Source organism: Oryctolagus cuniculus, chromosome 15 (genome assembly GCF_964237555.1).
Source record: "Oryctolagus cuniculus chromosome 15, mOryCun1.1, whole genome shotgun sequence".
Classification (NCBI taxonomy): domain Eukaryota; kingdom Metazoa; phylum Chordata; class Mammalia; order Lagomorpha; family Leporidae; genus Oryctolagus; species Oryctolagus cuniculus.
In genome coordinates, this window is record NC_091446.1 from 60,634,978 (window position 1) to 60,662,903 (window position 27,926).

Here is a 27,926-nt window from a genome sequence, read left to right on the forward strand (position 1 = left end):
ACTATATTTTGGAGAAGCAAAAGCCTTTCTCCTCTGGGAATATCCAGCAAGGTTAAGCCATAGAGAGGTGATTGAGCACAAAGTGCTTAGCATAAGATTCAGAATTGACCGCTCACATTCAAATAACTTAATAGACTTGAAAAATTTCAGAAGTGCTTTTGGTATTAATCTAGTAACATCTGCATTTGGATGACAGATTTTTATAGGTTTGTTGAATGCTTTTATATAATAACTTCAGTTTATAGTTGAAAAAAGTTGTGTGCCAAGGATTCCAAAAACATAGTGGCAAGACTAACCAGAGCCAACTCTGTGCTCGTCCTTCCTCACCTTTCTTGTGTGAGCAGAGTGAGACCTCACTAATCCAGTCATCATCCATAATTCCTTGGAAAGCGTGCTCTCAGCATAAGTGGAAATCTAAAATATTTAAAGACAACAGATTAGTTGATGCCCTTATCTGTGTCCTAAGTCACTGGTCTTTCCCCACTGCTGGAAGTAGGTCAAAGCTGTAGCACTTGCTGTGGCTACGCATGGGCAAGCCAGAGGAAATTCTAAAAACACCCAGCAGGCAGACTTCCCAGAGTCAGGGTCCTGGGCCACTCTTTAAAAAGCCATTACCTAAAATAGGATTGGGGACGGAGAGAGATGTTTAACAGGTGTTAGTAGAGGCCAGCAGAGGGCATACAGCAACACAGTTCTGACACCATGTGAGGGGCGTGTCCTGGGCCACCATGCCACGGTCTTTAGGGGTCACCTACTCTGGGCAAGTTAGCTGAAATACTAAAGGTGTACTTGGATGGTTACAGAGGACAAAGGTTCCCTTTGGAGCAAGTGTGCTCCTGGGTGATGGCAGTGTATTTCTCTACCCCAGGCCCCTGTGCTTGGGGACTTAGAGCCAGGTTGTGTATCGGGCCCTCCCCTGAGGGGCTAGAAGGGAGCAACAGGATAGTTCCAGCTGCACCTACCAAGGCCACCTGAGTGTGCTCTTCTTTGCCCAGTAGCTACCTGCACTGGAAGGAGCAGATTGTTGTCTGCACCCATGACGGTCAGATGTTGGCTCTGGGCTGTGAATTTGCAGCTGAGCAGGGGCTGCAGCAGTCAGCTCCTCCATGCGGCATTTGCCCTCGGAGTTCCATCCTTCACCTTCATGGGAGAGGCTGAAGGAGGAAGGCCTTCTAATGCCTCCCCACCCTGTCAGCATGGACCGTGGCTAGCCAGGGAACGAACATCCTTTACTGACGGATTAGAGGTGCAGGTTCACCACCAGGCTTCGGCAATGGCTGGAATCCCTGCAAAAACATTTTTCTACATAAAACTGAATCAAAGAGGATGTCAGAATTGAGAAAGGGCCTCTCATAAACCATCTCAGCGGGGCTGAGCAAAGGGGGTCCTGGGTGGCCATCCTCGTCACTAGGAGGGCAATTGGGACCCTTGCCGTATCCACCTGCCTGGCAGCCTTCTTTGCTGCCCCATCTGCTGGGGCCCCTGCAGGCTGGCCTGATGTCTCACATCGCTGAACCCTCTACCATTCTGGGGTTCCTTCACACAGGCTCCAGCCCTGCAGCACAACACCTGGTTTCAAATCTCTATGGAAGCTGCCAGCACCCCTAACTCTTCGAGTTCTATAACCTCCAAGACCAACACCATGTGTGCAGTGCCGATGTCTGCCACCAACAGGGTGAACCGGAAGCTCCATCACGAAGAGTCGGCCTTGCAAGACCTTAAGCAATTCCGACCTTCAAGGCCTGTGTTGCACCAGTGAGGTGGGAGCCTCCAGAGCCTTTCTCCCATCATCTCCCTCAACATGCCTTTTGTCTTTTTTAGCTAGGGCCAATTTTAAGGCGGCAGCCAAGGGGCGAGTCCGTGGGAATGAACTGGCAGTTTCCCAGGATCTCACACAAATCACCCAGGCATCCCCCGGGCCCCTGTGCACTGAACCAGTGACGTCAAATGTGGTGAGAGCTGCCCAAGTACCCTCAGATCTCACAGCAGTTCAGGCTGGGTCATGAGACCCCACACCACTTTCTCACTCAGCACCTAGATGCAGCCACCAACTGAGCTGTCTGATGTGAACCTTCCTGAAAGTTACCAGTAGAAGGGAAGGAGGCCAAATAGACTCCAGCACAAGGGAGGCGAGAGGCCGAGAGACTCACCAAGCCGATGTCTGGGTGGGGCTCCGGCTCCAGCTCCAAGCTGTGGGTCGGGGTCAGACTCAGCACTTCAGAGGGTGAGCCCCAGTGGATAGCAGGCTCAACGCGTGACAGGCCAGTGGTCCACTGAGGCGCCCACAGGGCTCTGGAGCAGGGTCTCAACCTGGTCCTTGTGCTGAAGCCAAGAGAGGCTTCTTCCTGCAGGAGATGTGGCGCTGCTGTCACCCCTCTCCTCATGTGCCCCTTACCTCCAGACCCCTGAACACCCTGCACCTCGGGTGAGGGCTTGGAAGGGGTCTGCTTTACCATCCGCACCTGTTCTGCTTTCGTCTGTCCCAGGATTGGTGGGAAGATAATCTTGTCTCCCCGCAGCAGCTGCCACAAGCTCACCGGCACCAAGTCGAGGTCAACCCTGCAGTAGTAGTAAATTCCACTGAGAAATGATAATCAGGTAAACACTCTTATAACCATTCCCCCATGAATTAAAAAGATCTGAAAATATTTTGAGAAAAGCAGAGCAATAGAAGGAGAAAAGTTTTCTAACTGCTGTTTCACTCCCCAAATGACTACCAGGCCAGGGCTGGGCCAGGCCAGAGATGAGAGCCTGGAACTTCACCCTGGTCTCCCGTGTGGGGCGAGGATCTGGGCCATCTGCTGCTTCCCCAGGCACATTTGTGGGGAGCTGGGTCAGAGGCTAAACAGCTGGGACTAGAAGCAGCACTCAGGGATGCTGGGTTGCACGAGGTGGATTACCCCGCTGTGTTACAGTGCTCGCCTCAGCCTGTGGGGTTTCTAACAGATCTGCTGGCATTTGGGGAGATTCCAGTATTCACGCCATAGTCCTCAGCCATTCAACAGCTGGGCAGTCTGGAGCCACACAGCCAATGGCCCCCAGGGGTGGGGTTGGGGGCGGGGGCTGACAATGCTCCCACTTTAAAGTTCCCGATTGTAGTAATTCCTACTATGGGGGAAACCTTTGGAAGATCCTGCCAACTGTGCCAGTTGTCACCCTGTGAGAGCTCAAAGTCCAAGAGGGCTCAGAGAAAGCCCTCAGAAGTCCAGTTGGGGACAGTTCTCTTTGCTCACGGTGGGGACTGGTGGCAGCTGCCTGGTCAGCTGGAGCACAGTGTTAACTGGCACAGGAGTCAACAAGCAGCACTGGTCCGTGATTAAAACACCTGTGCATTCCCCCGTGTTCCCCGGCTGCAGCTGTGTCAGGCTCACACCGTTGCCCACCCCCCACCAGGTCTTAGGGCCTTCACCCTGGAAGGGGAGGATCCCAGAGCCACCCCCAGCCCGGCTAGAAAGCTCCTCCAGGAGAGGGCAGCGTCGTGCCGGGCCTGCCCTGTAATTTCACTGCCTCGTTTTACGTCCTATTTACAGAGCTAGCTATTAAGTGATTTCTAAACTGAGAACCTTTTGAGGCAGATGCAAAGTGCCAAGAATAATTACACGCCAGGTACGAGCCATGTCTAGGGCAAACTGAAACACAGGGTTATTAGATTTGGTCGCCTTGTGGGTAACATTGAGCTGCCTTTGCTGTTCACTAGGTAGAAGACAGTCTTCAGGCTTGTACATCGATGAAGATTAAATTCGGGGTCCCAGAGTACTTAAAAAAGATTATTAAAAAATGTACTTGGGGCCGGCGCCGCGGCTCAATAGGCTAATCATCCACCTAGCGGCGCCGGCACACCGGGTTCTAGTCCCGGTTGCCCCTCTTCCAAGCTAGCTCTCTGCTGTGGCCCGGGTGTGTAGTGGAGGATGGCCCAAGTGCTTGGGCCCTGCACCCCCTGGGAGACCAGGAAGAAGCACCTGGCTCCTGGCTTCGGCTTAGCTCTGGCTGTGGTGGCCATTTGGGGGGTGAACACATGGAAGGAAGACTTCTCTGTCTCTCTCACTGTCTAACTCTAGCTGTCAAATTTTAAAAAATTGCAAAGATGTTTTAAAAAAATGTACTTATCTATTTGAAAGACAGAAACTTAACATACACTGCTTCATTCCCCAAATGCCTGCAGCAGTGCCAAGCCAAAATCAAACCAGGGAACTCAATCCATGTCTCCTACCCAGGTAGCAGGAACCTAAATACCTCGGCAGTGGTCTGCTGCCTCCCAGGACCCTGGATTAGCAGGGAGCTGGAATTGGAAGCAGAGCAGGGGCTTGAACCTAGGCACTCAGATACAGGATGCAGCTGTCTTGAGCAGCATCTTAATTGCTAAGCCAAGCTCGCCTCCAGAGTACTTTTTTTTTTTTTTAAGATTTATTTTAGGGGCCGGCACTGTGGCATAGCTGGTAAAGCTGCCGCCTGCAGTGCCGGCATCCCATACGGGCACCGGTTCAAATTCCGACTGCTCCACTTCCGACCCAGCTCTCTGCTATGGCCTGGGAAAGCAGTAGAAGATGGCCCAAGTCCTTCGGTCCCTGCACCCACATGGGAGATCCGGAAGAAGCTCCTGGCTCCCAGCTTTGGATCATCAGAGCTCTGGCTGTTGTGGCCAACTGGGGAGTGAATCAGCAGATGGAAGACCTCTCTCTCTGCCTTTCCTCTCTCTAACTCTTTTAAATAAATAATTTTTAAAAAAGATTTATTTTATTTGAAAGGCAGAGTTAGGCAGAGATCTTCCATGTGCTGATCTGCTGGTTCACTCTGCAACAGCCAGGGGTTGGCCAGGCCAAAGCCAGGAGCCTGGAGCTCCATCTAGGTCTCCCACATTAGTGCAGGGGCCCAAGCACTTGGGTGATCCTGCATTGCCATCCAGGCAGACCAGCAGGGACCTGGATGGGAAGTGGAGCAGCCGGGGCTTGAACCAGCACTCATACAGGATGCAGGTGTCCAAGGCAGCGGCTTAACTTGCTGTGCCAGCTCTTTCCCTTCCGCACCCCAGTAGTTTCAACAGTGAATTAAATGCTTAGTCTTGAAATGCCTCGCACCGGCTACTTAGGAAGAAAAGCGGCTTCATCTGCTCCCACTTTCGGAGGCTGGAAGCCCGAGACCCAGCAGCCCCACTGACTCTGCTGTTGGGCAGATGACAGGAGGATGCCCAAACCTAGTCATTTAAGTGGGTAAGTGCTTGGCTCAGAAAACAGGTAGTGAGGGGCAGGTGTCAGAGGCAGTCAGGGAGGATCCCCGAAAGATAGGAGAGTTGCAGGCGAGGACTGTCAGCGCCAGGTGCTCTGGGCAGCCCAGCCAGGGTGCGCCACCTGCCTGAGGCCCCTAGGAAGCCGTGCTTGTGCTCTCTCCTGGAGGCAGAGGGGGAGCTTCTGTCACCAGCTCGAACTTTTTTTTCCCCTAGATTTATTGGAAAGCCACAGTTAGGGAGAGGCAGAGAGAGAGAGAGCCATCCACTGGTTCACTCCCCAAGTGGCTGCAACAGCCAGGGCTGGGCCAGGCAGAAGCCAGGAGCTTCTTTTCTTCCAGGTCTCCCATGTGGGTGCAGGGACCCAAGGACTTGGGGTATCCTCCGCTGCTTTCCCAGGCGCGTTAGCAGGGAGCTGAATGGGAAGTGGAGCAGCCGGGACTTGAACTGGCATCTATATGGGATACCAGCATCGCAGGTGGCAGCGTTACCTGCTATGCCACAATGCCAGCCCTTCTTAAAGAAACTGCCTTAATGCAGGGGGGTTGTGGTACAGTGGGTTAAGCTGCTGCCTGCGATGCTGTATCCCTCACTGGTGCAGCAGTTTGGGTCCCAGCCACTCCCCTTCTGATCCAGCTCCCTGCTAATGCACATGGAAAAACAACGGGAGACAGCCCAAGTCCTTTGGGCCCTGGCACCCATGTGGGAGACCCAAGATAGAGTTCCAAGCTCCTGACTTTGGCCTGGCTCAGCCCTGGCTGTTGCAGCTGACTGGGATGAAGGATCTCTATTGTTCTTTCAAATAAATAAATTAATCAACAGAGAAGAAACTACTAAAAAAATTGCTCTAAATGGGCAAGGCAAAGGTCAGAGGAACTTCATTTGGCTGATCTAGACGTTCCTAAGTCGTTGCTCCATGGACTATTTGTCTTCCTGGGTTCTGGAAAGACAGGATCTACTCAGTAGTTGAGTTTAAGGGGTGTAAATATATACACATGCCCTTGAACCGAAGATAGAGCAGAGGGGTGGGTGTTTGGCCTAGCATTAACACACTCATGCCCATAAGGAAGCGCATACATTCAATGCCTGTCTCTGGCTCTTGACTCCAGCTTCTCGCTAATACAGACTCCGAGGCAGCAGGTGATGGTTCAAATGGCTGAGACCCTGCCGCCCACGTGGGAGACGTGGGTTAGATTCCCACCACCTCCCATCTCCACCCTCCTTCCTTCCCAGCACCATGCTCCATGGCTGCTACAGGCACCTGGGGAGTGAACAAGTAGATGAGACTTTTCTGTTTCTCTCAATTAAAAAAAATTATAAATTTTCAAGATTTAATTTTTAAAAACATAAAATATATGTTAAGTTCTAAACCCTCAAATTTGTCATTTAATTCTACCATCTTAAGGAATACACAGGATGTGGGGCTGGCGCTGTGGCATAGTGGGTAAAGTCATGGCTTGCGACACAGGCATCCCGTGTGGGTGCTGGTTCACGTCCCAGCTGCTCCGCTGCTGATCCAGCTCCCTGCTAGTGCGCCTGGAAAAAGCAGCACAGATGTCCTCAGTGTTTGGGCCCTGCACCCACATAGGAGACACAGCCGAGGCTCCCGGCGTTGGCCTGGGCCAGCGTTGGAGCCGCCACAGTTTCCAGCTCAACTCCCACTGGGTGCTTTCCCCTCAGTATTTCCTGAGTGGACATTTTTAAAAGGTCTACTCTTTTTATGAAGGTATTTAAACTTGACAAATATGTTGAAGTCGAAATTGAGCTATCTCAATTACCTTGTGAGTGTCTGGCACTGCTTTACGACGCCCTGAGAACAGATGGCTTTCCTAACATCAAAGCACCCCGCAGGGCGGCTGCGCTCTCTCCTTTACTGCACTCCCACGGCCTCATTAGCAGCATGTGCTTAAGAGAGAGGGCGCCTCTGAACCAAGTTGGTTCAAGCCCTCCAACTGGGGGTGTTCAGGTAACCTTGGAATTGGACTTTTTTTCGAAGCCCCCCTCCTTTTTTTGTAAATTAGTTTTTTGTTTTGTTTTGGTTTTTTGCCCTAAAAGTTCTCTGAGCTCCAAAATCAGGTGTAAAGTTCGCCTCTGGTGACACCCGTGTTGGGCTGCCGCCATAACTGACCTGGAATCTGGTCCCAAAGCGCCGGGACAGCCTTCCTATGGAAAGTCACGGAGGGGACACCATTAAGACACAGGTTGCAGAGTTTAAGCTTTTGAAAAAAAGAAGTTTCTCACACCTAAAGAGACTAAATATTGAGTAATTTGCATGCAGTTGTTAACAATGATTTAAAATTTTCGGATTCAAGATAAAAAGCAAAAACAAGTTAGTGTTGCAGTTAGTTTGCTATGACAAATTCTCCTTTGCAAAGGTCGTATCCGAGTTTGGAAAACAGATTCCTCGTTGACCCTGGCCTCCCAGTCTTTTCTGTATGACTGTGTTGTTTCCAGGGGCAGGCGCTGTGGCCTAGTAGGTTAAGCCTCTGCCTGCGGCGCCGGCATCCCACATGGGCGTTGGTCCTAGTCCTGGCTGCTCCTCTTCCAGTCCAGCTCTCTGCTATGGCCTGGGAAAGCAGTAGAAGATGGCCCAAGTGCTTGGGCCCCTGCACCCACATGGGAGACCTGGAAGAAGCTCCTGGCTCCTGGCTTCAGCCTGGTCCAGCCAGCTGTTGTGGCCATTTGGAGAGCGAACCAGCGGAATGGAAGACTTCTCCCTCTGCCTCCCCTCCCCCGTCCCTGTAATTCTGCCTCTCAAATAAATCTAAAAAAAAAAAAAAAAGAAGAAGAAGAAGAAGAAGAAGAGGAAGAAGAGGAAGAGGAAGAGAAAAAGAAGAGAAAAAGAAGAAGAAAAGAAAAAGATTGTGTTTCCAAAGATTCCAAAGAGAGCTCTGGGTGATCTCCAGCCTTTTAGATCTTCAGGCAGGCAAAGGGCACAGCCTACTTCTAACACACAAAGAATTAATATTTAACGGCCATTCCTTTTCTTTCTTAGATACATAGACCTGTTGTTAAGCCAGTCCCTGGCCACACAAAGACCACTTGCTCTTTCTGGCTAGAACATAAATTTTTAATTAAAAGAAAACCGACTCTGAACCATTCTTCCAAAAGGCACAAAGTACACCGACCTTAGGCTATGCTTATGCCATTTCCCAAATCCATCTGTTACTTATCCCAGGGTTTTGTCAGGTTCACAAACTCGGGGCATTCATCTGGCTGCTGGAACTGTCTCCAGGAGATACATGTTTAACCACTGAGCTGCTGCTTGCAGAGGGGAACTAGCCAACCGTCAATGTCAAGAATCAGAAATTAGGGGCCGGCACTGTGGCGTAGCGGGTAAAGCTGCTGCCTGCAGTGCCACATCCCACCTGGGCACCAGGTTCAAGACCTGGCTGCTCCACTTCCGATCCAGCTCTCTGCTATGGCCTGGGAAAGCAGCAGAAGATGGCCCAAGTCCTTGGGCCCCTGTACCCATGTGGGAGACCTGAAGGAAGCTCCTGGCTTCGGATCGGCGCAGCTCTGGCTGTTGCAGCCATCTGCGGAGTGATCCAGTGGATGGAGGATTCTCTCTCTCTGCCTTTGCCTCTCTGTAACGCTCTCTTTCAAATAAATAATCTTAAAAAAAAAAAAAAGAATCAGAGATTAGAGTAAAATGAGATTCCTGCTGTTCTAAAGCTAAGCTGTTCTAAAGCTAAGTCAATTTATTTCTGTGCTGAGCCTTGGTCAGGTTTGGCTCGTGACTGCCTTGGGCCTCCGATAACCTCCAGCTGAAAACCACCTTAGGAAATGAGGCCCAGAGGTGAATGTTGGGATGCACAAACGCCTTGGTCCCCAGGCGCTCAGCAGTACTCTCCTTTTACATTATGAAGGATGTGTTGGTAAACATCACCACCTAAAGAGTCATCATTAATAAACAGCAAACCAGGGCCAGGTGTTGAGACAAAACAGGCTAAGCCACCGCTTGCGATGCATGCACACCCTGCACTCGGCTTCCAGTCCAGCTCCCTGCGAAGGCAGCAGAGGATGTCTCAAGTACTTGGCTTCCTGCCACCTACTTGGGGGACCAGGATGGAGTCCTGGCTCCTTGCTTTGGCTTGGCCCAGCTCACTTGGTATGTGAACCAGCAGATGAAGTGTGTACTCTGTCTCTGTTGCTCTGCTTCTCTAATAAATACATAGATAAATCTTTTTTGTTGTTGTTATTTTTTTTTAAACAGGCAGAGTTACACAGTGAGAGAGAGAGAGAGAGACAGAGAGAAAGGTCTTCCTTTTCCGTTGGTTCACCCCCCCTAAGTGGCCGCTATGGCCGTGGTGCACTGCCCCGATCCAAAGTAGGAGCCAGGTGCTTCCTCCTGGTCTCCCATGCGGGTGCAGGGCCCAAGGACCTGGGCCATCCTCCACTGTCTTCCAGAGCCACAACAGAGAGCTGGACTAGAAGAGGGGCAACCGGGACAGAACCCGGCACCCCGACCGGGACTAGAACCTGGGGTGCCAGCGCCACAGGCAGAGGATTAGCCTAGTGAGCCGCAGCACTGGCCATAAATAGATAAATCTTTAAAACAACAAATAGTGAACCAGTTCCTGGGAGCTCATCTGCACTTGCTTGGACAGGACAAAGATTTTAAAGAAAATTTCTACTTCACTTGGTTGCATTCCCCAAGATTATGGCACTAACGTTAGGGTTACAGAGACGGCAGTTACTTGTTAACTTGTCTATATCCAAAATGACAACTGGAAAAAAATAAGTGGCAGTGTCACAGTGCAAACATGAGAGAGGAACCTAGAGCAGGAGCTGTGTAGTACTGCATTAAGTTGCCACTCCAAACTGCCTGTATCCTGTATCTCAGTACTTCATTCCTGATGACTGTTCCACTGTATAAACCTTGTTTTGTTTATCTGTCATTAGCTGAGGGACATGTAGCTTCCTATTTTTTGGCCATTATGAATCATACTGCTATGAACACTTGTGTGTTGGATTTTTTAAAAAAATCTCTTATTTTTCATTTTTTATTTGAAAGGCAAAGACAGAAAGACATCTTCCCCCTGCTGGCTCACTCCCCAAATGCTTGCATTGACAAGGGTTGGGCCAGGCTGAAGCCAGGAGCCTGTAACTCAGTATATGTCTCCCACATGAGTGGCAGGTGTCCAAGTACTCAAGCTATTGCCTGCTGCTTTTCAGATGCATATTAGCAGGAAACTGGGTCAGAAGCCAGATTGGAACCTGGTACTCTGATATGGGATGCAGGTGAACCAAGCAGTGACTTAACCACTGCACCACAATGCCTGCTCCTTTAAGTTTTTAAAAAGTTAATTTGAGGGGCTGGCACTGTGGCACAGCAGGTTAAGCCACCACTTGAAATGCTGATATTACATATCAGAGTGACGATTCAAGTCCTGGCTGCTCTGCTTATAATTCAGCTCCCTGCCATGTGACTGGAGACGCAGCGATGCTGTTCCCGGCCCTGCCACCCACGTGAGAGATCGGAGCAGTTCCTGGCTCCTGGCTTCAGCCTGGCACAGACCTGGTTGTTGTGGCCATTTGGGAAATGAACCAGCAGATGGAAGATCTACCTTTCCTTCTCTTTGTCACTCTGCCTTTCAAATAAATATTTTTTTTTTTTTAATTTTAAAGTCAGCAACAGAGAAGAAAGATTTTCCATCTGCTGGTTCATTCCCCAGGTAGCTGCAAGGGCCAGGAGCCTCATCTGGGCCACAACACTGGCCCCAAAACTTTTTTTTTTAAATTTTATTCAAGAGGCAAAAAAAAGGGGCCAGCATTATGCCATGACAGGTAGAGCTACTGCCTGCATGGTGGCACCCCATATGGGTGCTGGTTCATGTCCCCGCTGTTCCACTTCTGATCCAGTTCCCTAATGACCTAGAGAAAGCAGCAGCAGATGGCCCAAGTGCTTGGGTCCCTGCCACCTCTGTGAGAGATCTGGAGGAAGCTCTTGGCTCTGGCCTGGTCCAGCCCTGGCCATTGTGGTCATTTGAGGAGTAAACTAGTGGACAGAAGATTCTCTCTCTCTGCCTCTCCTCTGTCACTGTGCCTTTCAAATACAGATGACCTGTAAGTGCACCTTCCCCCACCCTCAACAAAAAGTATGTTCACTTTATCAAAGAAGAGAGTTCACTGTCCCTGGGGGTGCGGCCCTGCCTCCCTAAAGATTTCAGAGGTCTCAGGCAGAGGCCTGGCTGCCCAGTGCTCTGCAATTACATTCCAAGGAAGCTGATGACTGCACACGGCTCCCATAAAGTGCGGCCATAAACATCTGTGGGAAACCTGCGGGTAAACTTACAGAGGCCAGCAGGTCCCCCCAGCCGATGCGGGGGCCTCCTGGACGCTTCTCTCCCCAGGAGCCTGGGAGTCAGCCTGTCACTTTGTAAGCCTTGCTTTGACTCCAGTGCAGGTCAACCTTGTGACCCTGAACTGTTTGTGTGAAGTGAGGTGGCGACCTCAGCTCTGGCTTAAGGAAACACCTTTCACACCAGGACTGGCACTAATTGGTCTCCCTGTTGACAGGCCTCACTGGGGCTCATGATTGAACGGGCAGTGGGGACCGAAACCCCTCCCAGCTCAGCAAGCGGCCTGGAGGACACACAGGCCAGCTGCCAGGTCTCCCTCTTGCAAGTGAGCAGCCTCCTATATGGGAAGCGGCTGGGCAGGGCCAGGAGGCCCACCAGCCGTGCTTAATGCTTTCCGTGTGTCCGGCCATGCTCTACAGAGCCCCCGCACTGATAGGGCTCCGGCCCAAAGACCTGCAAGCTCGTTCTTTAAAGGGCCAGAGAGGAAATAAAACACAGGCAGCTTTCTGGATCCCAGAGTCTCTTGCAGGCACACAGAAGACGAGCGAGTCAGCGCGCCTGCTGCAGGAACACCTTACTTACTGACACCGACACTCGGGTTTCACGTAGTTTCCACATGTCAGGAAGCATTATCTTTCCCCTCACTTAAAAAATCACTCTTAGCTGTCGGGCCACACAGAAATGGGCAGGGGGCCAGATTCCAGCCAGAGGGCTGCCCTCTGCTCCAGACCACAACTGAGATCCTCTCTGCTTCCCCTCCTGGCCTGACCACCACCTAGCAGTGGCACTTGCCTTTTTTTTTTTTTTTTTTTAGTATTTATTTATTTGAAAATCAGAGTTACACAGAGAAAGAGAGAGATCTTCCATCCACTGGTTCACTCCCCAAATGGCCACAAGGGCCAGATTTGGGCCAGGCTGAAGCCAGGTGCTTCATCCAGGTCTCCCACGTGGGTAGCAGGGGCCCAAGGACTTGGGCCATCTTCCACTGCTTTTCCCAGATGCACTAGCAGGGAGCTGGACTGGAAGTAGAGCAGCCAGGATTCGAACCAGCACCCATATGGGATTCCGGCATTATAGGCGGCAGCTTTATCTGCTACACCATACCCTGGCCCTGCTTGTGTAGCTTTTGTGGGCCACAGTGTCATTATCAAATGTGCCTCAGCAGAACTGGGGGGAACAGGAGTAGACGAAACAAAGTTCCTTGTTGGTTACAATATGAGGCTTCCTTAATCCATACAGGAGTCCAAGTCAACCCAAGCAATGCCATAAGCACACAAGTGCAATGCAATTTAGTTTACTTAAAGGAGAAAAAAAAAATCAGTATTCTCAGAGTGAATCTTTGTCCCACAAGGAACAATGTGACATTGAGGGCAGCTGTTTGGCCTAGTGGTTAAGACACTGCTTGAGATGCCCACATCCTATATCAGAGCGCCTGGATTCAAATCCTGGCTCCACTTTTCATGCCAATGTCTTGCTAATGCACACCCTGGGCGGCAGGTAATGGCTGAAGTACTTGGGTCCCTGTGGCTCACCACAGGGAGACCTGGGCTGAATTCCAAGGCTTCTGGCTTCAGCCTGGCCCAGCCCTGGCTGTGGCGGGCATTTGGGGAGTGAATCTGCAGCTGGGAGATCTTTCAAACCAATGTTTTTGTGTCTTATTGGCTAGTGTTTTTTACAAGCACTTTGCTTCCCAGAGCTACCTTACTGTAGGAGGTGATATCTGAGGATTAGTAATCATTTCTACTGAAGAGCAAAAAAGCGAAATCACAAAATTTATACTCACACTGATACTTGAAAAATAAAAGTGGGGGATGGCACTGTGGCATGGCAGGTAAAGCCACTGCTTAGGACTCCAGCATCCCATACGGGCTCCAGTTTGTGTCTCGCCTGCTCCACTTCTGCTCCAGCTCCCTGGTAATGAATCGTCTGGGAAAAGCAGAAGACGACCCAAGTATTTAGGACCCTGCCACCCATGTGGGAGACCTGGGAGAAGCTCTTGCCTTTGGCCTGGACCAGCACTGGCTGTTGTAGCCATGTTGGGGAGTGAACCAGTGGATGGAAGATCTGTCTCTGCCTTTCAAATAAATAAACAAACCTTAAAAAAAAAAAAGAAGAAGAAAGCATATGTGGCTATGAACTGACAATCTGAAAAACAATGTGGAAGGTGGGCACTGTGATCCAGGGGTTAGGCAGCTGCTTGGGACAGAATCCTATATAGGAATGATGATGGTTGGAGTCCTGGCTGCCCCACTTCTGATCCAGCTCCCTGCTGATGTAGCTGAGAAGGCAGCAGAAGACAGCCCCAGTACTTGGGCCCCTGCCACCCACGTGGGATTCCAGGACAGAGTTCTGGCTCCTGGCTTCAGCCTGGGGAAGACTAGCTGTTGTTTGAGCTAAAGTGAATCCAAAGAGGACATTTTTTTCTAAACCAGTGACTTAAGTGTCATGGCCTGATTTTCTGAGAACTTCAGGCTGTCAATTTTGGTGTGAAAATGTTTGAAAGTGGTTAAACATCATGCCCAGAACAACATGTGTGTTGTAAACATACTTGAGAGGAAACCCCTGAGCCCGAGTGTCTGGGTATGTAAGGAGGCCTGCTCCTGAGGCTTGCCCTGGCCATGGACGACTGGATCACCAGGTGATTCAAACCAGAAACACTCTTCTGTGTGTGACATCAGCCAGTGATACACCTGCAGTGCTATCATGCATCAAGTACTAATTAACCTGGATTCCACTTAGGTTGAAGGAATCTATATGCCAGACACCAGGCAAGATGCTGGGGCCCAACCGATGAATCAGGCCAGACCCAGGCCCTCCAGGAATCTCAGGTGGCCTGATGAGATGGGTAACTAAATATTATAGTCCTTAACACATAATAAGCCTTAAGAAAGAGTTAACAATGTGCTTGAGAGCAGATGGAATCTGCCTGGATGTGTCACAGACTTTACGAGCTGGGTTTCGTAAGGATACCACCTGGTGGAAAATGGGAAAGGCCTTCCAGGCAAAACACGCAGTGTGTGTTGGCGCATCAGGTAAAGACCTGGCTGCTCCATTTCTATTCCAGCTCCCTGCCAGTGCACCTGGGAAGGCAGCAGCAGATGGGCCCATTGCTTGGGCCCCTGCTCCCACATGGGAGACCCAGATAAGGCTCCTGGCTCCTGGTTTTGGCCTGGCCCAGCCCTGGCCATTGCAGCTATTTGGGGAGTGAACCAGCAGATCAAAGCTGTGTCTCTGTCTCTCTCTGCCTCTCCCTCACTGTAACTCTTTCAAATAAATAAATAAAAGGAAATAGTGGCCGGCGCCGCGGCTCACTAGGCTAATCCTCCGCCTAGCGGCGCCGGCACACCGGGTTCTAGTCCCGGTCGGGGCGCTGGATTCTGTCCCGGTTGCCCCTCTTCCAGGCCAGCCCTCTGCTGTGGCCAGGGAGTGCAGTGGAGGATGGCCCAGGTGCTTGGGCCCTGCACCCCATGGGAGACCAGGAAAAGCACCTGGCTCCTGGCTCCTGCCATCGGATCAGCGCGGTGTGCCGGCCGCAGCGCGCCGGCCGCAGCGCGCCGGCCGCGGCGGCCATTGGAGGGTGAACCAACGGCAAAGGAAGACCTTTCTCTCTGTCTCTCTCTCTCACTGTCCACTCTGCCTGTCAAAAAAAAAAAAAAAAAAAAAAAAAAAAAAAAAAAGGAAATAGTGAGAGCAAGGGTTTGTTCTCAGAGGTGCAATGTTGTGTGGCTGCAACATAAAGTTTTTGCTGTGGACTTGAGGGGTGCGGAAGGCATGATGGAAATGGAGAGGAAGCGCTCTAGGAGCAACCACCAACTTCTTATGTATCCTTCCAGACATCTTCCACCGCATGTGAACATATGTGCTCACTTAAAAAAAAAACAAAACCGCAAGTAGTGGGTTTAGCTATACCATACTCACTATTCTAATATTTTCTATTTTACCTAAAAATGCACATTGGATATTATTTTGTATCAGTTCTGTCTCTATTTATTAATTTGATGGGCAGGTTCTGTGGCACAGTAGGTTAAGCTGCTGCCTAGGACACACACATCCCGTATCAGAGTGCCTAGTTTGAGTCCCAACCCCTCTACCTCCAACCCTGGGAGGCAGCAGGTGATGGCTCAAGGACTCGGGTCCCTGCTATCCATGTGTGAGACAGGGACTGAGTTCTGGATTTAGCCTGGCCATCCCTGGCTGTTGTAGGAATCTGAGGAGTGAACCAGTGAATGGAAGATCTCTCTTTCCTTCTCTCTGCCTTTCAAATTAAATTTAAATAAAGAATTTTTAAAATCTGACATGTTTCTGTGTGTGGTCTGCAAAGACCACAAGGACAGAAGGCCCTTGAGAAGCTGCTGCTCCGTTGCATCATATAAGACCATCCAGGGGCCACTGCCTGCAGTGCCGGCATCCCATATGGGCGCCGGTTCAAGTTCTAGCTGCTCCACTTCCGATCCAGCTCTCTGCTGTGGCCTGGGAAAGCAGTAGAGGATGGTCCAAGTTCTTGGGCCCCTGTACCTACATGGGAAACTTGGAAGAAGCTCCTTGACCCCAGCTTTGGATTGGCCCAGCTCTGGCTGTTGCATCCATCTGGGAAGTGAACCAGTGGATGGAAGAATTCTCTCTCTCTGCCTCTGCCTCTGCCTCTGCCTCTCTGTAACTCTGCCTTTCAAGTAAATAAATAAATCTTTTTATTAAAAAAAAAAAAAGACCATCCAGGTTGGGAGCCTATACCAGTCCATTTAACTGCAAAGAACTGTTCCATTTGTTAGGTGTTTGGGACTATTTGGGGAGTATTTTTCCTTTGGAGAAAAAAAAAATGGCTGTGGTTTAAAACTTTTTCTCCTGCACATTATCTGCACCTTGTTTTGTTAACTGGCCACCTTAAATACAATGAAAGAAGAATTTCACACACCTTAGTAAAAAGCTTTCAATGCTGAAGACAGTTCTACCTCACAGCTTCAGGCATGAATCCTCACTGCAGGGCTACTACCTCTGCTCTCAAGAGCCTGTTTCTCTCTGTGTATTTCCAGTTCACAGAAGGAATCAAGCTGGGGACAAGTTTTCACACCTGTGGCCCCTTGTGTCAGGGTGATGGTCTCCTGGCCTCCTGGTGTGTTGGGCAAGAAGATACCGTGAACACAGCTTCCCCGGGTAGCTCTCATAGGCAAGCCACCTGAACTGGCCGAGCTCTTGTTTCTCTTGTGGCTCGCTAATACCACCCCTTTAGAGGATGGCTTCTGCAGATAAAGCCAGATCACATGGGTAGAACCCCTACTACAGTTCCAGCCACAAGGCGAGCTGAGAGTAGATGGAGATTATCACCACCCTTCCGATTACAGCAAGACACTGCACCAGATGCTAGAGATGGGGAGATCAAAGTCACAGTTGTTCAGCGTGGGGAACACAGAGAGGTCACCCTCGGCCCAGCCAGAACCCAGGGAGGAGGAGGGGTCATCCCCGGGGAATCAATCAGGCACAGGCGTTTTACTACGTTTGTCCTTGGTGTACTGCTTCTTTCCTTCCTTCCACTCATCCATTCCAGAATCGGAATCCAGAGGGGAGACAGTTCAACTTTGTGTGCACGTCTGAATTGCAAATTAAGTCAGGTTTATTTTCCTCAGGGAAACCTGACGTGGCGGTTGTCTGATTTCTACCTGTGTAGCTGGGAAACACTTCCTAATCCAGCTAGCTGCAATTTCTCCCTCTGTGGGGAAAAAAAAAATAGGGGTAACAATAAAGGCCGGGGGTTTGGCACAGCGGTTAGGATGATGCTCGGATGCCTGCATCCTACACCGAGGGGCCTGGCCTCAGACTCTAGGTCCCTGCTGCTGAGCATCCTGGGAGGCAGCAGGTGATGGCTACTGCCACCCATGTGGGAGACCTGGATTCAACTCCAGGGTTCTGGCTTCAGCCTGTGGTGGCCTCCGCTGCTGTGGGCATCTGGGGACTGGGCCAACAGTTGGAAGAGTGCGCTCTCTCTTTCAAATAAAGTGAAAACAGTTAAAAACAAGAAAACAGGTTGAGTATCCCTTATCTGAAATGCTTGGAACCAGAGCTGTTTTTGCATTCAGGATAGTCTCCATCTTGGGAATATTTGCATATACATAAAAGAGTATTCTAAACACAGATTTCATGTTGCACACATAGCCTGGTGGTAATTTCACGCATTTTCACGCCACCTGCATTTTGAATTTAACTCACCAAACGATGACAGGTGTGGAATTTCTGCTTGGAGGCCTCCAGCCAGAGCTCCGAGAGTTTGGAGTCTTGATGCATTTTGGATTCCAGGTTAGGCAACCTGCAGGACGGAACACCGAGCTGTGAAATCAATGCCCCCAGCACTTGATGTTCCCCAAGTGTTGGCTGTTCTGATCACAACCGTCAGTTACCACTCAGTACGGGCAGTAGCTCAACTAATAATGACGGCGAATTGTTACACTGTCGGGGGTGACGATCAGCTGGAGGGTGGGGTGGGGTAGGATAGGGGGATGGAACGACCCCCAGGTCTCGCCTAGCACCTCTGTGGGCTCCCCCTGTAGTTAGCTTCCCAGGACTAAGCACAACGCCTTCCTCCTCTTCCTCACCCAGCGTGTCCTCGCGGTCCCAGGCTCTGATCCCAAGCACCACAGTCGTCCCTCTTTGTTGTGTGAGCGACAAGATCACAAACTTCTTCCTTCTCCCCTGGGGGCTCCCAGGTGGGGCTGTATCTGTCTTTTGCGAATCTCCAGACCACATCGGGCCTGGCGCCCCCGGACCCCGCAACACCTGCCCCCCCCCCCCCGGAGTCTGGCTATCCCTGGGCACCACTTCAGACAGGCGGGGGTAAAAGGGTCCCCAACGTAGTCCTTGTAACTGGGACTGTTCTGAGGCCCAGAGAAGGGAACGAGTTGCGTCCTCGGGCTAGGGGCAGAACCAAGACTCACACCTGCGCCTCCTGCCTCCCGGCCCGAGGGGGACCCCTCAGGGGGAGCGACCCCAGTACTGGCGGCTCCGGAACTCCCGGCTCCGCAGCTCGCGCTCTCCAGCGGGTGTGGGCTCCCCCTAAGACAGGCCCAGCAGGCAAGGGGAGCTGCGGGGCGCCTGGGAAGTGAAGGGAGACGCTGGGGGCGGGGGCGGGGCGGCGGCTGGCGCGCGCGGACTGAAGCCGCAGCTGGGCGCGTGCAATCCCCTCGCCCCGGCTCCGCGGGCCGGAGCAGCGGCCGCCCCACCCCCGACCCCGCCCCCTGGAGCCCCGTTCCCCGGGCAGCCGCAGCCGCGCGCAGTCGACCGATCGTCCCGCCGGGCGTGCGGCGCTCCCCGGAGCGCTCGGCATGGCCCGGCCCGTGCAGCTCGCGCCGGGCTCGCTGGCGCTGGTACTGCGCCGGCTCGAGGCGCAGGAGGCGGCGGGGGTCGCCGAGGAGGCTGGCGGTCGCGCGGTCTTCCGCGCCTTCCGCCGGGCCAACGCGCGCTGCTTCTGGAACGCGCGGCTGGCGCGCGCCGCCTCGCGCCTGGCTTTCCAGGGCTGGCTGCGGCGCGGGGTGCTGCTGGTGCACGCGCCCCCCGCCTGCCTGCAGGTGCTGCGCGACGCCTGGCGACGCCGGGCGCTGCGCCCGCCGCGCGGCTTCTGCATCAGCGCGGTGGGTGAGTGCGGGCCGGGTGCGGAGGGACTAGGGGGCGGGCTGGGGGCCGGGTGGCTGCCCCTGCAGCTGGGGTGCTGACGCTCCAGGCCCCGAGGTGCCGCTGGCCGCTTCCCGGGGATCGCACAGGCTGCTGCAGGACAGAGTTTCTTCTTAGAAAAGTGAAGTCGGAACAGAGCTAGGGCCAAAAGATGGGGCCCCTATCTGGGTTCCTTGGGAGTGCTTGGAAAGGGTACCGTCGGGGGGTGGCCAGAATCTGCCAAATCCGGGTGTTTTTTTGTTGTTGTTGGTTTTTCTTTTTTTAAACTACAGACTTGGTGTGAACCACATGTCCGTGATGTACTGGATGGTGTGGTGGTCTTGGTTCAGTCCTAGCAGAAGGTTTGGGGTCGTTAACTGCTTGGGAAAAAGGAATGAGGGGCGCTGCTGACACATCTCATTTCATTACCGGAATAGAGAGGATCTCACCTTTCGCCTTCCCAAGCTAACAGTTTTGCCTGCTTCTCATTGAGCAACTAGTGAGTGGTCGCTGGCTGGGCCCCCAAGCTCAGGGGGCGGTGCCAGGCGCTCCCAGTAACAGCCTGCATCTGTCTGTGGGTTTGGGGGCGCCGTTTGATGGTGTGTTGTCACCAGTTGGGCCAGTTCTGAGTTCTACCGGACGAAACCCTCTTAGTCCATCATTCACCCTCCTCTTCTATGTGAGAAGCAAATAAAAAAAATTTTTTTTTGTTTTAGTCCCCAAGGACCAGGGCGGCCGAGGCACCGGATCCTGGGTATCCTCTGAGAGAGGATGCCTGCACCCGGCCGGGGCCTCAGGCCAGTGGGTGAGCCTTGCCTTCTCACCTCTATGCTGTCTGTCCCAGTCCCAACCCCCCCCCCCTGTTTTTTCTTAGGGCCATTGTGAAACCACCATATGCACATTTTGTCTGGTTTCTGGCCCTGGGAGCCATGAACCAGAAGCCTCAGAGTGGCAGGGGCAGGAGTCTTTCAGGCAGGCTGGATGAAAACCTCTTTTCAGTTCTGTGTCCTGTGTTTCTCTGGTTTGAATTAGCAGTTACGTTCTCCAGCCTCCCCCCGCCCCCGCCCCTCTCTGGAGTGTATTGCAGAGGGGAGTGGGACGCCTGGACCTGGCGGTGAAATGAGAGAGGGCTTGTGCCAAGTCAGAGGCAGCTGCGATGCTGCTCCCAGAGTGCTGGCGCAGGGCCCTGGAGGAGGGCTACAGTTCCTCCCCATGGTAAGGGGCGAGGCCGACACCCCTAACGCAAGAGACACACCGACAAAAGTGTGATTTCATTGCAGTTGTACATGGCTTGGGGAAGCCTTCGGAAAGGAAGACCCAAGACCTGGGCAGAACTGTCCGTTTTTGTACTTAGCTTCCGTGGAGAATGGATAGCCGTGCAGGAATGGGGTTGGGTTTGAGCTGGTGTAGTGGACAGTGCGAGTGACTCAGCCAGGCCTGTCTGTGTGGCCTGTCTTGCTCCTGGACACAGGACAGGACCCCTTCGAAATGAGGGGCTCGTTGTCTATCAGATGGGGAAAGTCCGTGGTTTCTTTATGCCCAGCTCTTACAGAGAAAGGCAGGGGAAGGCTAGGGTACTACTTCCAGGGTCTGTGGTTGTCACTGGGGGAAATGCATTCTGGTTTCTAGGACCTGCCTGGGGAAGAAAGGAATTCTTAGTTCTATGGAAAAGGGGAACCTGAGGACAGAGGACGGAGGGGCAGGGGAGGGTAGGGACTGTGTTTGAGGCCCTCCTGCCAGTGCTCCAGTGCTGAGTACTCAGCATGCCAAAGCTGCGTGGGGGTGCAGCCCCCGGGGTCATGACCCCCGACTTGAGTCTCTTGGCAGGAATGATTTTGAAGCTTAACTGAGTCCTGATAGGACTGTGGACGCTTAACAGGAATTTGGACAAGAGTGCCCATTAGGACGTTTTGAAGAGCAAGACAAAGACCAGGGAAGAGAAGAGATAGGTGCGCATACTGGGCAAGAGGGAGTGCTATTGTTTTGCCTAAGGCTGCTAATTGCCATCCTCCCTTGGGGTCCCAGGGTCAGATCCATGGAGTAGAGGCCCCAGGGATGTTCTGGGGCTGCTCCTCATTCCCAGAGGGTGGGGAGGCCCGAGAAGCTGCTGTCCCTTAAAGGATTTGGAAGGTTCAGTCTGCTGTCTCCAGCAGCTTGGCTTCCGGAAGGGGCGAAGGAAGGGCTGCCGTGGACTTGCAGGTGCCTGAGCCCAGCTGCTTCGTGACAGAGCCACATGCTAGTAAAGGACACGAAAATCACTGTGGTCTCTTAGTGATTTTTTTTTTTTTTTAAGAGTGCATGCTCCCATCCACTGGTTTACTCCCTACATGTACACAATGGCTGGGCCAGGGCCAGGCTCGGGGGCGGAAGCACAAAGCCAGGAACTCTTGTTAAGGTCTCCCACACGGGTGGCAGGAACCCAGTTACATCAGCCGGCACCACTGCCACTCAGAGTCTGCGTTGGCAGGGAGCCGGAGTCAGCCCGGGTGAGCACCTTAACTGCTAGGCTAAATCCCTCCCCCACCCCCAAGGTGCTTTTCAAAGCTCATTTGCTCCTGCATAAAAGTGTTTGGACACTGAGCGTTGCTGGTCAGCTCAGACAGAAAATGCAGAGGGCAGGAGGGAGAGCCAGTGCTGTGTTCCACAGGGGACCTGCTCCTGGGCTTCTGGACCAGAGGCTCGTGGGGCCCCTGCAGGCAGGCTGGAGGACGGGAGCCCCTGGCCAGGCCTGAACGTGAGGCTGCAGGAGTTAATGTTTCTCCAAGTTTCCTGCCTTCTCTTTCCCTCGCTCTGCTTTCCTCTGCTGAGAAAAATAGTTCCCAGACTGAGTGTATTTTTGCTAAAAAGGAGGATCCTGGAACTTTCGCTGGAGGACAGGAGCTAACTCTTCTTTTGTGCTCCAGGCTTTAATGGTGTTTTGTCCCTGCCCCCCCCCCCCACTCCCCCTTAGCTAATGACATTAACAAATGAAAGGAGGCATTCTGGGAGCTGGTTGGAGACAGCTGCTTACCCAGCTGAGTCTGAGCCTGGAGGGTGTTGAAGTGTGTGTGTTGGGGACACCTGTATTTGTTTGGGAGCCTCTGCGGAGAGGTTACTGGTGGGAGGCCACTTGGGCAAACAAGTTTGCTCCCTTTCTCTGACTTTTATAGCGAGGGGGGGCAGGGGGCGGAGGTCTCTTCCCTCACACCCAGCGGGGTCTTGCATCTGCTTGGGACCCTTTTGAGTGTTTCTGTGTCTTTTTTTTTTTTTTTTTTGACAGAGTGGACATTGAGAGAGAGAGACAGAGAGAAAGGTCTTCCTTTTCCGTTGGTTCACCCTTCAGTGGCTGCTGTGGCCGGCGCACCGCGCTGATCAGAAGCCAGGAGCCAGGTGCTTCTCCTGGTCTCCCATGAGGTGCAGGGCCCAAGCACTTGGGCCATCCTCCACTGCATTCCCGGGCCACAGCAGAGAGCTGCCCTGGAAGAGAGGCAACCGGGACAGAATCTGGCGCCCCAACCGGGACTAGAACCCAGTGTGCCGGCGCCGCTAGGCGGAGGATTAGCCTAGTGAGCCGCGGCGTCAGCCTGTTTCTGTGTCTTAAGGCACTCAGACTGGCAGGTGCTCCTTCAGGCCCAGAGGGCGTGGCGGGGTAGGAAGCTGTGCTCTGGAGACTGGCCGTCCACAGGGTCTTCTGCATCTCCCAGGGCCGTGCGTGGGCCCCTGAAGCTGCTGCTGCCTTGGCTTCCGTTGGGCAGGAGCAAGCCTGGTGTGTGCTATGAGGGTTACTACAGATCACACAGGTCAGGCTGGCCATGGCGAGGGCCTGGGAGGATATTCCCACCTCTTCCTACCCCCACATCACCTCTTGAGCACTGTCCCCAAGAAGTCAACCGAGTCGCTGGTGCTCAGTGGGTGTGGAGGCTGCTCCCTGGTCCCTGCTGGCTGTTGCTGGTGTGGGCTGGTTTCCCAGTTTGCTCTGGCACCTGCTCTGGGGGAGAAGGAACAGTGGGGCCTGGCAGGCAGCCCTCTGCAGTGTCATTCTGACATGTCCTATGGCTTGGGGACTGGTGAGGAGAACAGGGCGATGGCCTCCTATTCTGCCGTGTTTCTGAAGTCCAGCCTTCAAGTAGTAGGCCTTCTTGCAGGGCTCCTTAGTTCATGGAGCTTCATAGGCAAAATTTATATTTAGCAAAATGCACAAATCTCTCAAGTGTCCTGTTTGATGACTTTTCAGTGCATGCGTGTGTGTGATCCAAATTCCTAACAGGGTTTCAGGGTTTAGAATGTTACCATCACTCTGGAAATTTCTCTCTTGCCCCTTCTAGTCACCTCAGAGATAACCCTCAGAGATAACTACCATCCTGACTTTAAAAAAAAAAAAAAAAAAGTTTGAGAAATGGACCTCTGCTGCAGCACTTGTCTTGCCGCGTGGGAAGTCTCCATCCTGTGTTGGAGTGCCTGGTTCAAGTCCAGGTTGCTCTGCTGCTGCTGCCTTTTTAAGATTTATGTATTTGAAACGCAGAGTTTGAGAGAGGCAGAGAGAGAGAGAAGGGTCTTCAGTCCACCGGTTCACTCCCCAAATGGTCACAACAGCCGCAGCTGGGCCAATCCAGAGTCAGGAGCTTCTTCCAGGTCTCCCACAGCAGTGCAAGGCCCCAAGGACTTGGGCCATCTTCCACTGCTTTCCCAGGCCATAGCAGAGAGCTGGATCGGAAGTGGAGCAGCTGGGACTCAAACCGGCGCCCACATGAGATGTTGGCACTGCAGGCAGTGGCTTTACCTGCTATACCACAGTGCTGGCCCTGCTGCTCTGCTTCTAATCTTCTTCTTTTTTTTTTTTTTTTTTTTGACAGAGTGGATAGTGAGAGAGAGAGACAGAGAGAAAGGTCTTCCTTTGCCGTTGGTTCACCCTCCAATGGCCGCCACGGCTGATGCGCTGCGGCCGGCGCACCACACTGATCCAATGGCAGGAGCCAGGTGCTTCTCCTGGTCTCCCATGGGGTACGGAGCCCAAGTACTTGGGCCATCCTCCACTGCACTCCCTGGCCATAGCAGAGAGCTGGCCTGGAAGAGGGGCAACCAGGACAGAATCCGGCACCCTGACCGGGACTAGAACCCGGTATGCCAGCGCCGCTAGGTGGAGGATTAGGCCTTCTTGCAGGGCCTTCTTGCGGTGCCGGCCTCTGCTTCTAATCTTAATGTGCACCCTGGAGGGCAGCAGATGATGGCTCAAGGACATGGGTCCCTGTTATACATGCAGGAGTTCTGGGCTCACCAGCCATAGCTAATATAGAAATTTGGGAAGTGAACTAACAGATGTAAGATCTTCTTGTCTGGGGCTGGCATTGTGGTGTAATAGGTTAACCTACCGCCTGCAACACCAGCATCCCACATGGGTGCCAGTTTGAGTCTTGGCTGCTCTACTTCTGATCCAGCTCCCTACAAATGGCCTGGGAAAGCAGTGGAAGATGGCCCAAGTGCTCGGGCCCTTGCGTCCACGTGGGAGACCTGGGAGAAGCTCCTGGCTGCTGGTTTGAGTCTAGCTCAGTCTTGCTGATGTGGCCTTTTGGGGAATGAACCAGCAGATGGAAGATTTCTCTCTCCTCTGTGCAGACAGCGGCTTGACCCACTGTACCACAGTGCAAGATTTTTAAAAAGTCCTGTTGGGCCGGCGCCGCGGCTCAATAGGCTAATCCTCCACCTTGCGGCGCCGGCACACCGGGTTCTAGTCCCGGTCGGGGCGCCGGATTCTGTCCCGGTTGCCCCTCTTCCAGGCCAGCTCTCTGCTATGGCCAGGGAGTGCAGTGGAGGATGGCCCAGGTGCTTGGGCCCTGCACCCCATGGGAGACCAGGAAAAGCACCTGGATCCTGGCTCCTGCCATCGGATCAGCGCGGTGCGCCGGCTGCAGTGGCGGCCATTGGAGGGTGAACCAACGGCAAAAAGGAAGACCTTTCTCTCTCTGTCTCTCTCTCTCACTGTCCACTCTGCCTATCAAAAAAAAAAAAAAGTCCTGTTGGGTTTACACTGAGGAGAGGAATAACTGACTCATAGAGTAGGTTGTATATAGTTTTATGGAACTATTTTCCACAATGGTTGTACCATTTACACTCATACCAACAATATGAAGCAGTTCTGGTTTCTCCACATGTTGGCCAGACCTTTTAATTCAGCTCTGCTTGTGGTATGTAGTCTCACTTGCAGTTTTAATTTGCACTTCGTTGATGACTAATGAACTTAAACACTCTTCTGGGCTTATCACTGTCATGAAGTATATGCTAAATCTTTTGTTCTTCTTAAAAATTAGGTTGTCTTGGCTGGCGCCGCGGCTCACTAGGCTAATCCTCCACCTTGCGGCGCCGGCACACCAGGTTCTAATCCCAGTCAGGGCGCCGGATTCTGTCCCAGTTGCCCCTCTTCCAGGCCAGCTCTCTACTGTGGCCAGGGAGTGCAGTGGAGGATGACCCAAGTACTTGGGAGACCAGGAAAAGCACCTGGCTCTCGGCTTCGGAACCAACGGCAAAAAGGAAGACCTTTCTCTCTGTCTCTCTCTCTCACTGTCCACTCTGCCTGTTAAAAAAAAAAATTAGATTGTCCTTTTATTGAGAGTCAGAGGGACAGACACAGAGTTCCCTTCCTCTTGTTCGTTATCCAAATTCCCATAATAGCTAGGACTGGGCTGGGGCTAAAGCCAGGAACTCAATCTAGGTCTCTCACATGGGAGGCAGGAACCCAATTACTTGGTCCTTTGCTGCCTTCAAGGTCGCATATTAGCAGGAAGCTGGAGTCAGGAGCCAGAGCTGGGTATTGAACCCAGGTGCTACCAACTGGGATGCAGATGATGTCTTGATCCAGTATCAGTAACTGTGCCAAATGTCTGCTCTGGATTGTCTTAGTATTTAATGGTAGGAGTTTCTTTATATATATCCTGAATATCAGTCCTTTGTTATATATGCCTTGCAAGTACTCATACAGTACAGCCTGCCTCAACTTTTCAGTGGTATCTTTTGGAAAGAAATCTTAGATTTTATGGACATCTAATTTATCCATTCATTTCTTTTTATGGCCTGTCCTTTTTGCCTCCTGTAGAAGAAAACTGCCTAACCCCATACCTTAACTTTTAAAGATATCATTCATGGGGCCGGTGCTGTGGCGCAGTGGGTTAAAGCCCTGGCCTGAAGCACCAGCATTCCATATGGGCGCCGGTTCTAGTCCTGGCTGCTCCTCTTCCAATCCAGCTCTCTGCTGTGGCCTGGGAAAGCAGTAGAAGATGGCCCAGGTTCTTGGGCCCCTGCACCCATGTGGGAGACCTGGAAGAAGCTCCTGGCTTTGGATCGGCACAGCTCCTGCTGTTGCGGCAATCTGGGGAGTGAACCAGCAGATAGAAGACCTCTCTCTGTCTCTACTTCTCTCTGTAACTCTTTCAAATAAATAAAATAAATCTTTTAAAAAAAAGATATCATTCATATGACATAAAAGTAACCATTTTAGAATGTATAAATAAGTTTTTTGTAGTATATTCACATTACAATGGTAATGGCAACTACTATTTCCAGAAAGTTTTCATCACCCCAAATAGAAACCCTGTACCATTCACAGCCACTCTCCACTCCATTCCTGCCTGCCCACATCTCCTGCTTACCAATAATCTGTTTTGTCTCTGTTTTCCTATCCATTTCCTATTCATTTCATATATATGGAATCACATAATATGTAGTCTTTTGTTTCACTTAAGTTTTTTTTTTTTTTTTTTTAAAGATTTATTTGAAAGGCAGAGTTAGAGAAAGGTACACAGAGAGAGAAGTCTCCCATCAGCTGGTTCACTCTCAATGGCTGCAATGGCTGGAGCTGAGTTGATATGAAGTCAAGAGCCAGGAACTTCTTCTGGGTCTCCCATGTGGGTGCATGGGCCCATAGCAGAAAGCTATGGATCAGAACTTGAACTGACACCCATCTGGGATGCTGGCACTTTAGGCCAGGGCTTTAACCTGCTGCAGCACAGCGCCAGCCCCTCACTTAGTGTTTTGAGGCTTTGTCCTTGCTGTGTCATGAATAAATTTCATGAACATGCTTCACTTAGTATGTCTGAATACCATTTCTTTGTATGGATGAAGATCAGTTCATCAGTGGATGTCCTTTCTGGTTATTTCTACTTTTGTGCACTACCAATAATGCTACAGTGAATATTTGTTGATGAGTTCATGTGTGGATATGTAGTTTTATTCTTGGGTAGGTTCCATTTGGTTAATTTTTTATTTTTAAAATTTTTATTCACTTGAGTCTCACAGATACAGAGAGAGAACAAGTGCTTCCATCCACTGGCTCCGTCCCCAAAAGCTGTCAAGAGCAGTGTCCCCAAATATAGGAGCTGAGGACTCAATCCAGTCTCCCACATGGGTGGCAGGAACCCAAATACTCAAGTCATCACTCAAGATCTGTAATAGCAGGAAGCCAGAGTCAGGAACCAGCGGCATCAAACCCAAGCACTCCGATATGGTACACAGACATCCTAACCAGTGTCTTAACCCCTATGCCAAATGCCCAGTCTTTTTTTTTTTTTTTTATGTTTTAATGTTTAATGTTTGAATGTTTTAATGCATATCTTCCTTTGTTACAATAGCTGCTTTGAAATCTTTTTGAGTCCAACATGTGGGTCATCTCAGGGTCCCACTCATTGGTTAGGCATTTTTCCTGGGTCTGTGTGGCACCTTAGCTGCATTGTGTCTCTGATGATGTTAATGATGTGTTGTAGACACTCTAGATTGCTGTGTTCCCCTGTGGAGTGCTA

At 51.7% G+C, this 27,926-nt stretch overlaps 2 protein-coding genes across 6 annotated transcripts in view; one reads left to right on the forward strand and one right to left on the reverse strand.

The window, feature by feature from the left end:
- Window positions 1–156: 156 nt before the first annotated feature.
- Window positions 157–18,417, reverse strand: LOC138845374 (uncharacterized). Of its 3 annotated transcripts, none has more exons than XR_011382427.1 (4): window positions 2,463–2,903; window positions 2,151–2,345; window positions 1,003–1,286; window positions 157–414 (listed from the first exon to the last, which is right to left on the reverse strand). XR_011382427.1 is itself a non-coding variant. In XM_070057774.1 (4 exons), the coding sequence occupies exons 1-4, from the start codon at window positions 18,259–18,261 to the stop codon at window positions 1,230–1,232; spliced, it is 714 nt and encodes a 237-aa protein (XP_069913875.1). In that variant the 5' UTR covers window positions 18,262–18,376; the 3' UTR covers window positions 1,090–1,229. The 3 variants fall into 3 exon arrangements, 2 of the variants coding, with proteins under 2 accessions (XP_069913875.1, XP_069913876.1); XM_070057774.1 differs by lacking the exon at window positions 157–414 and adding exons at window positions 17,728–17,824; window positions 18,111–18,376 and having other exon boundaries at window positions 1,090–1,286; window positions 2,151–2,559; XM_070057775.1 differs by lacking the exons at window positions 157–414; window positions 1,003–1,286 and adding exons at window positions 17,728–17,824; window positions 18,111–18,417 and having other exon boundaries at window positions 1,881–2,559.
- A 387-nt stretch (window positions 18,418–18,804) lies between these two features.
- The window catches only part of STOX1 (storkhead box 1), a 38,011-nt gene continuing 28,889 nt past the window's right edge, over window positions 18,805–27,926 (forward strand). For all 3 annotated transcript variants that reach the window (XM_002718450.5, XM_008270038.4, XM_008270037.4), the window contains exon 1: window positions 18,805–19,146. In XM_002718450.5, coding sequence (XP_002718496.3) covers window positions 18,837–19,146 — 310 coding nt within the window. In that variant the 5' untranslated portion in view covers window positions 18,805–18,836. The remainder of the gene's footprint in view (window positions 19,147–27,926) is intronic.

What these genes read in the sequence shown, in the direction of transcription:
- LOC138845374 (XM_070057775.1), bottom strand. Translation starts at nt 18,261, where the DNA reads ATGTGGTCTGGAGATTCGCAAAAGACAGATACAGCCCCACCTGGGAGC. An exon ending in GGACCGCGAGGACACGCTGG is followed by an intron (nt 17,825 to 18,110) that starts GTGAGGAAGAGG and finishes TCCGTCCTGCAG; the next exon opens with GTTGCCTAACCTGGAATCCA. An exon ending in TCCACACCTGTCATCGTTTG is followed by an intron (nt 2,560 to 17,727) that starts GTGAGTTAAATT and finishes CTACTACTGCAG; the next exon opens with GGTTGACCTCGACTTGGTGC.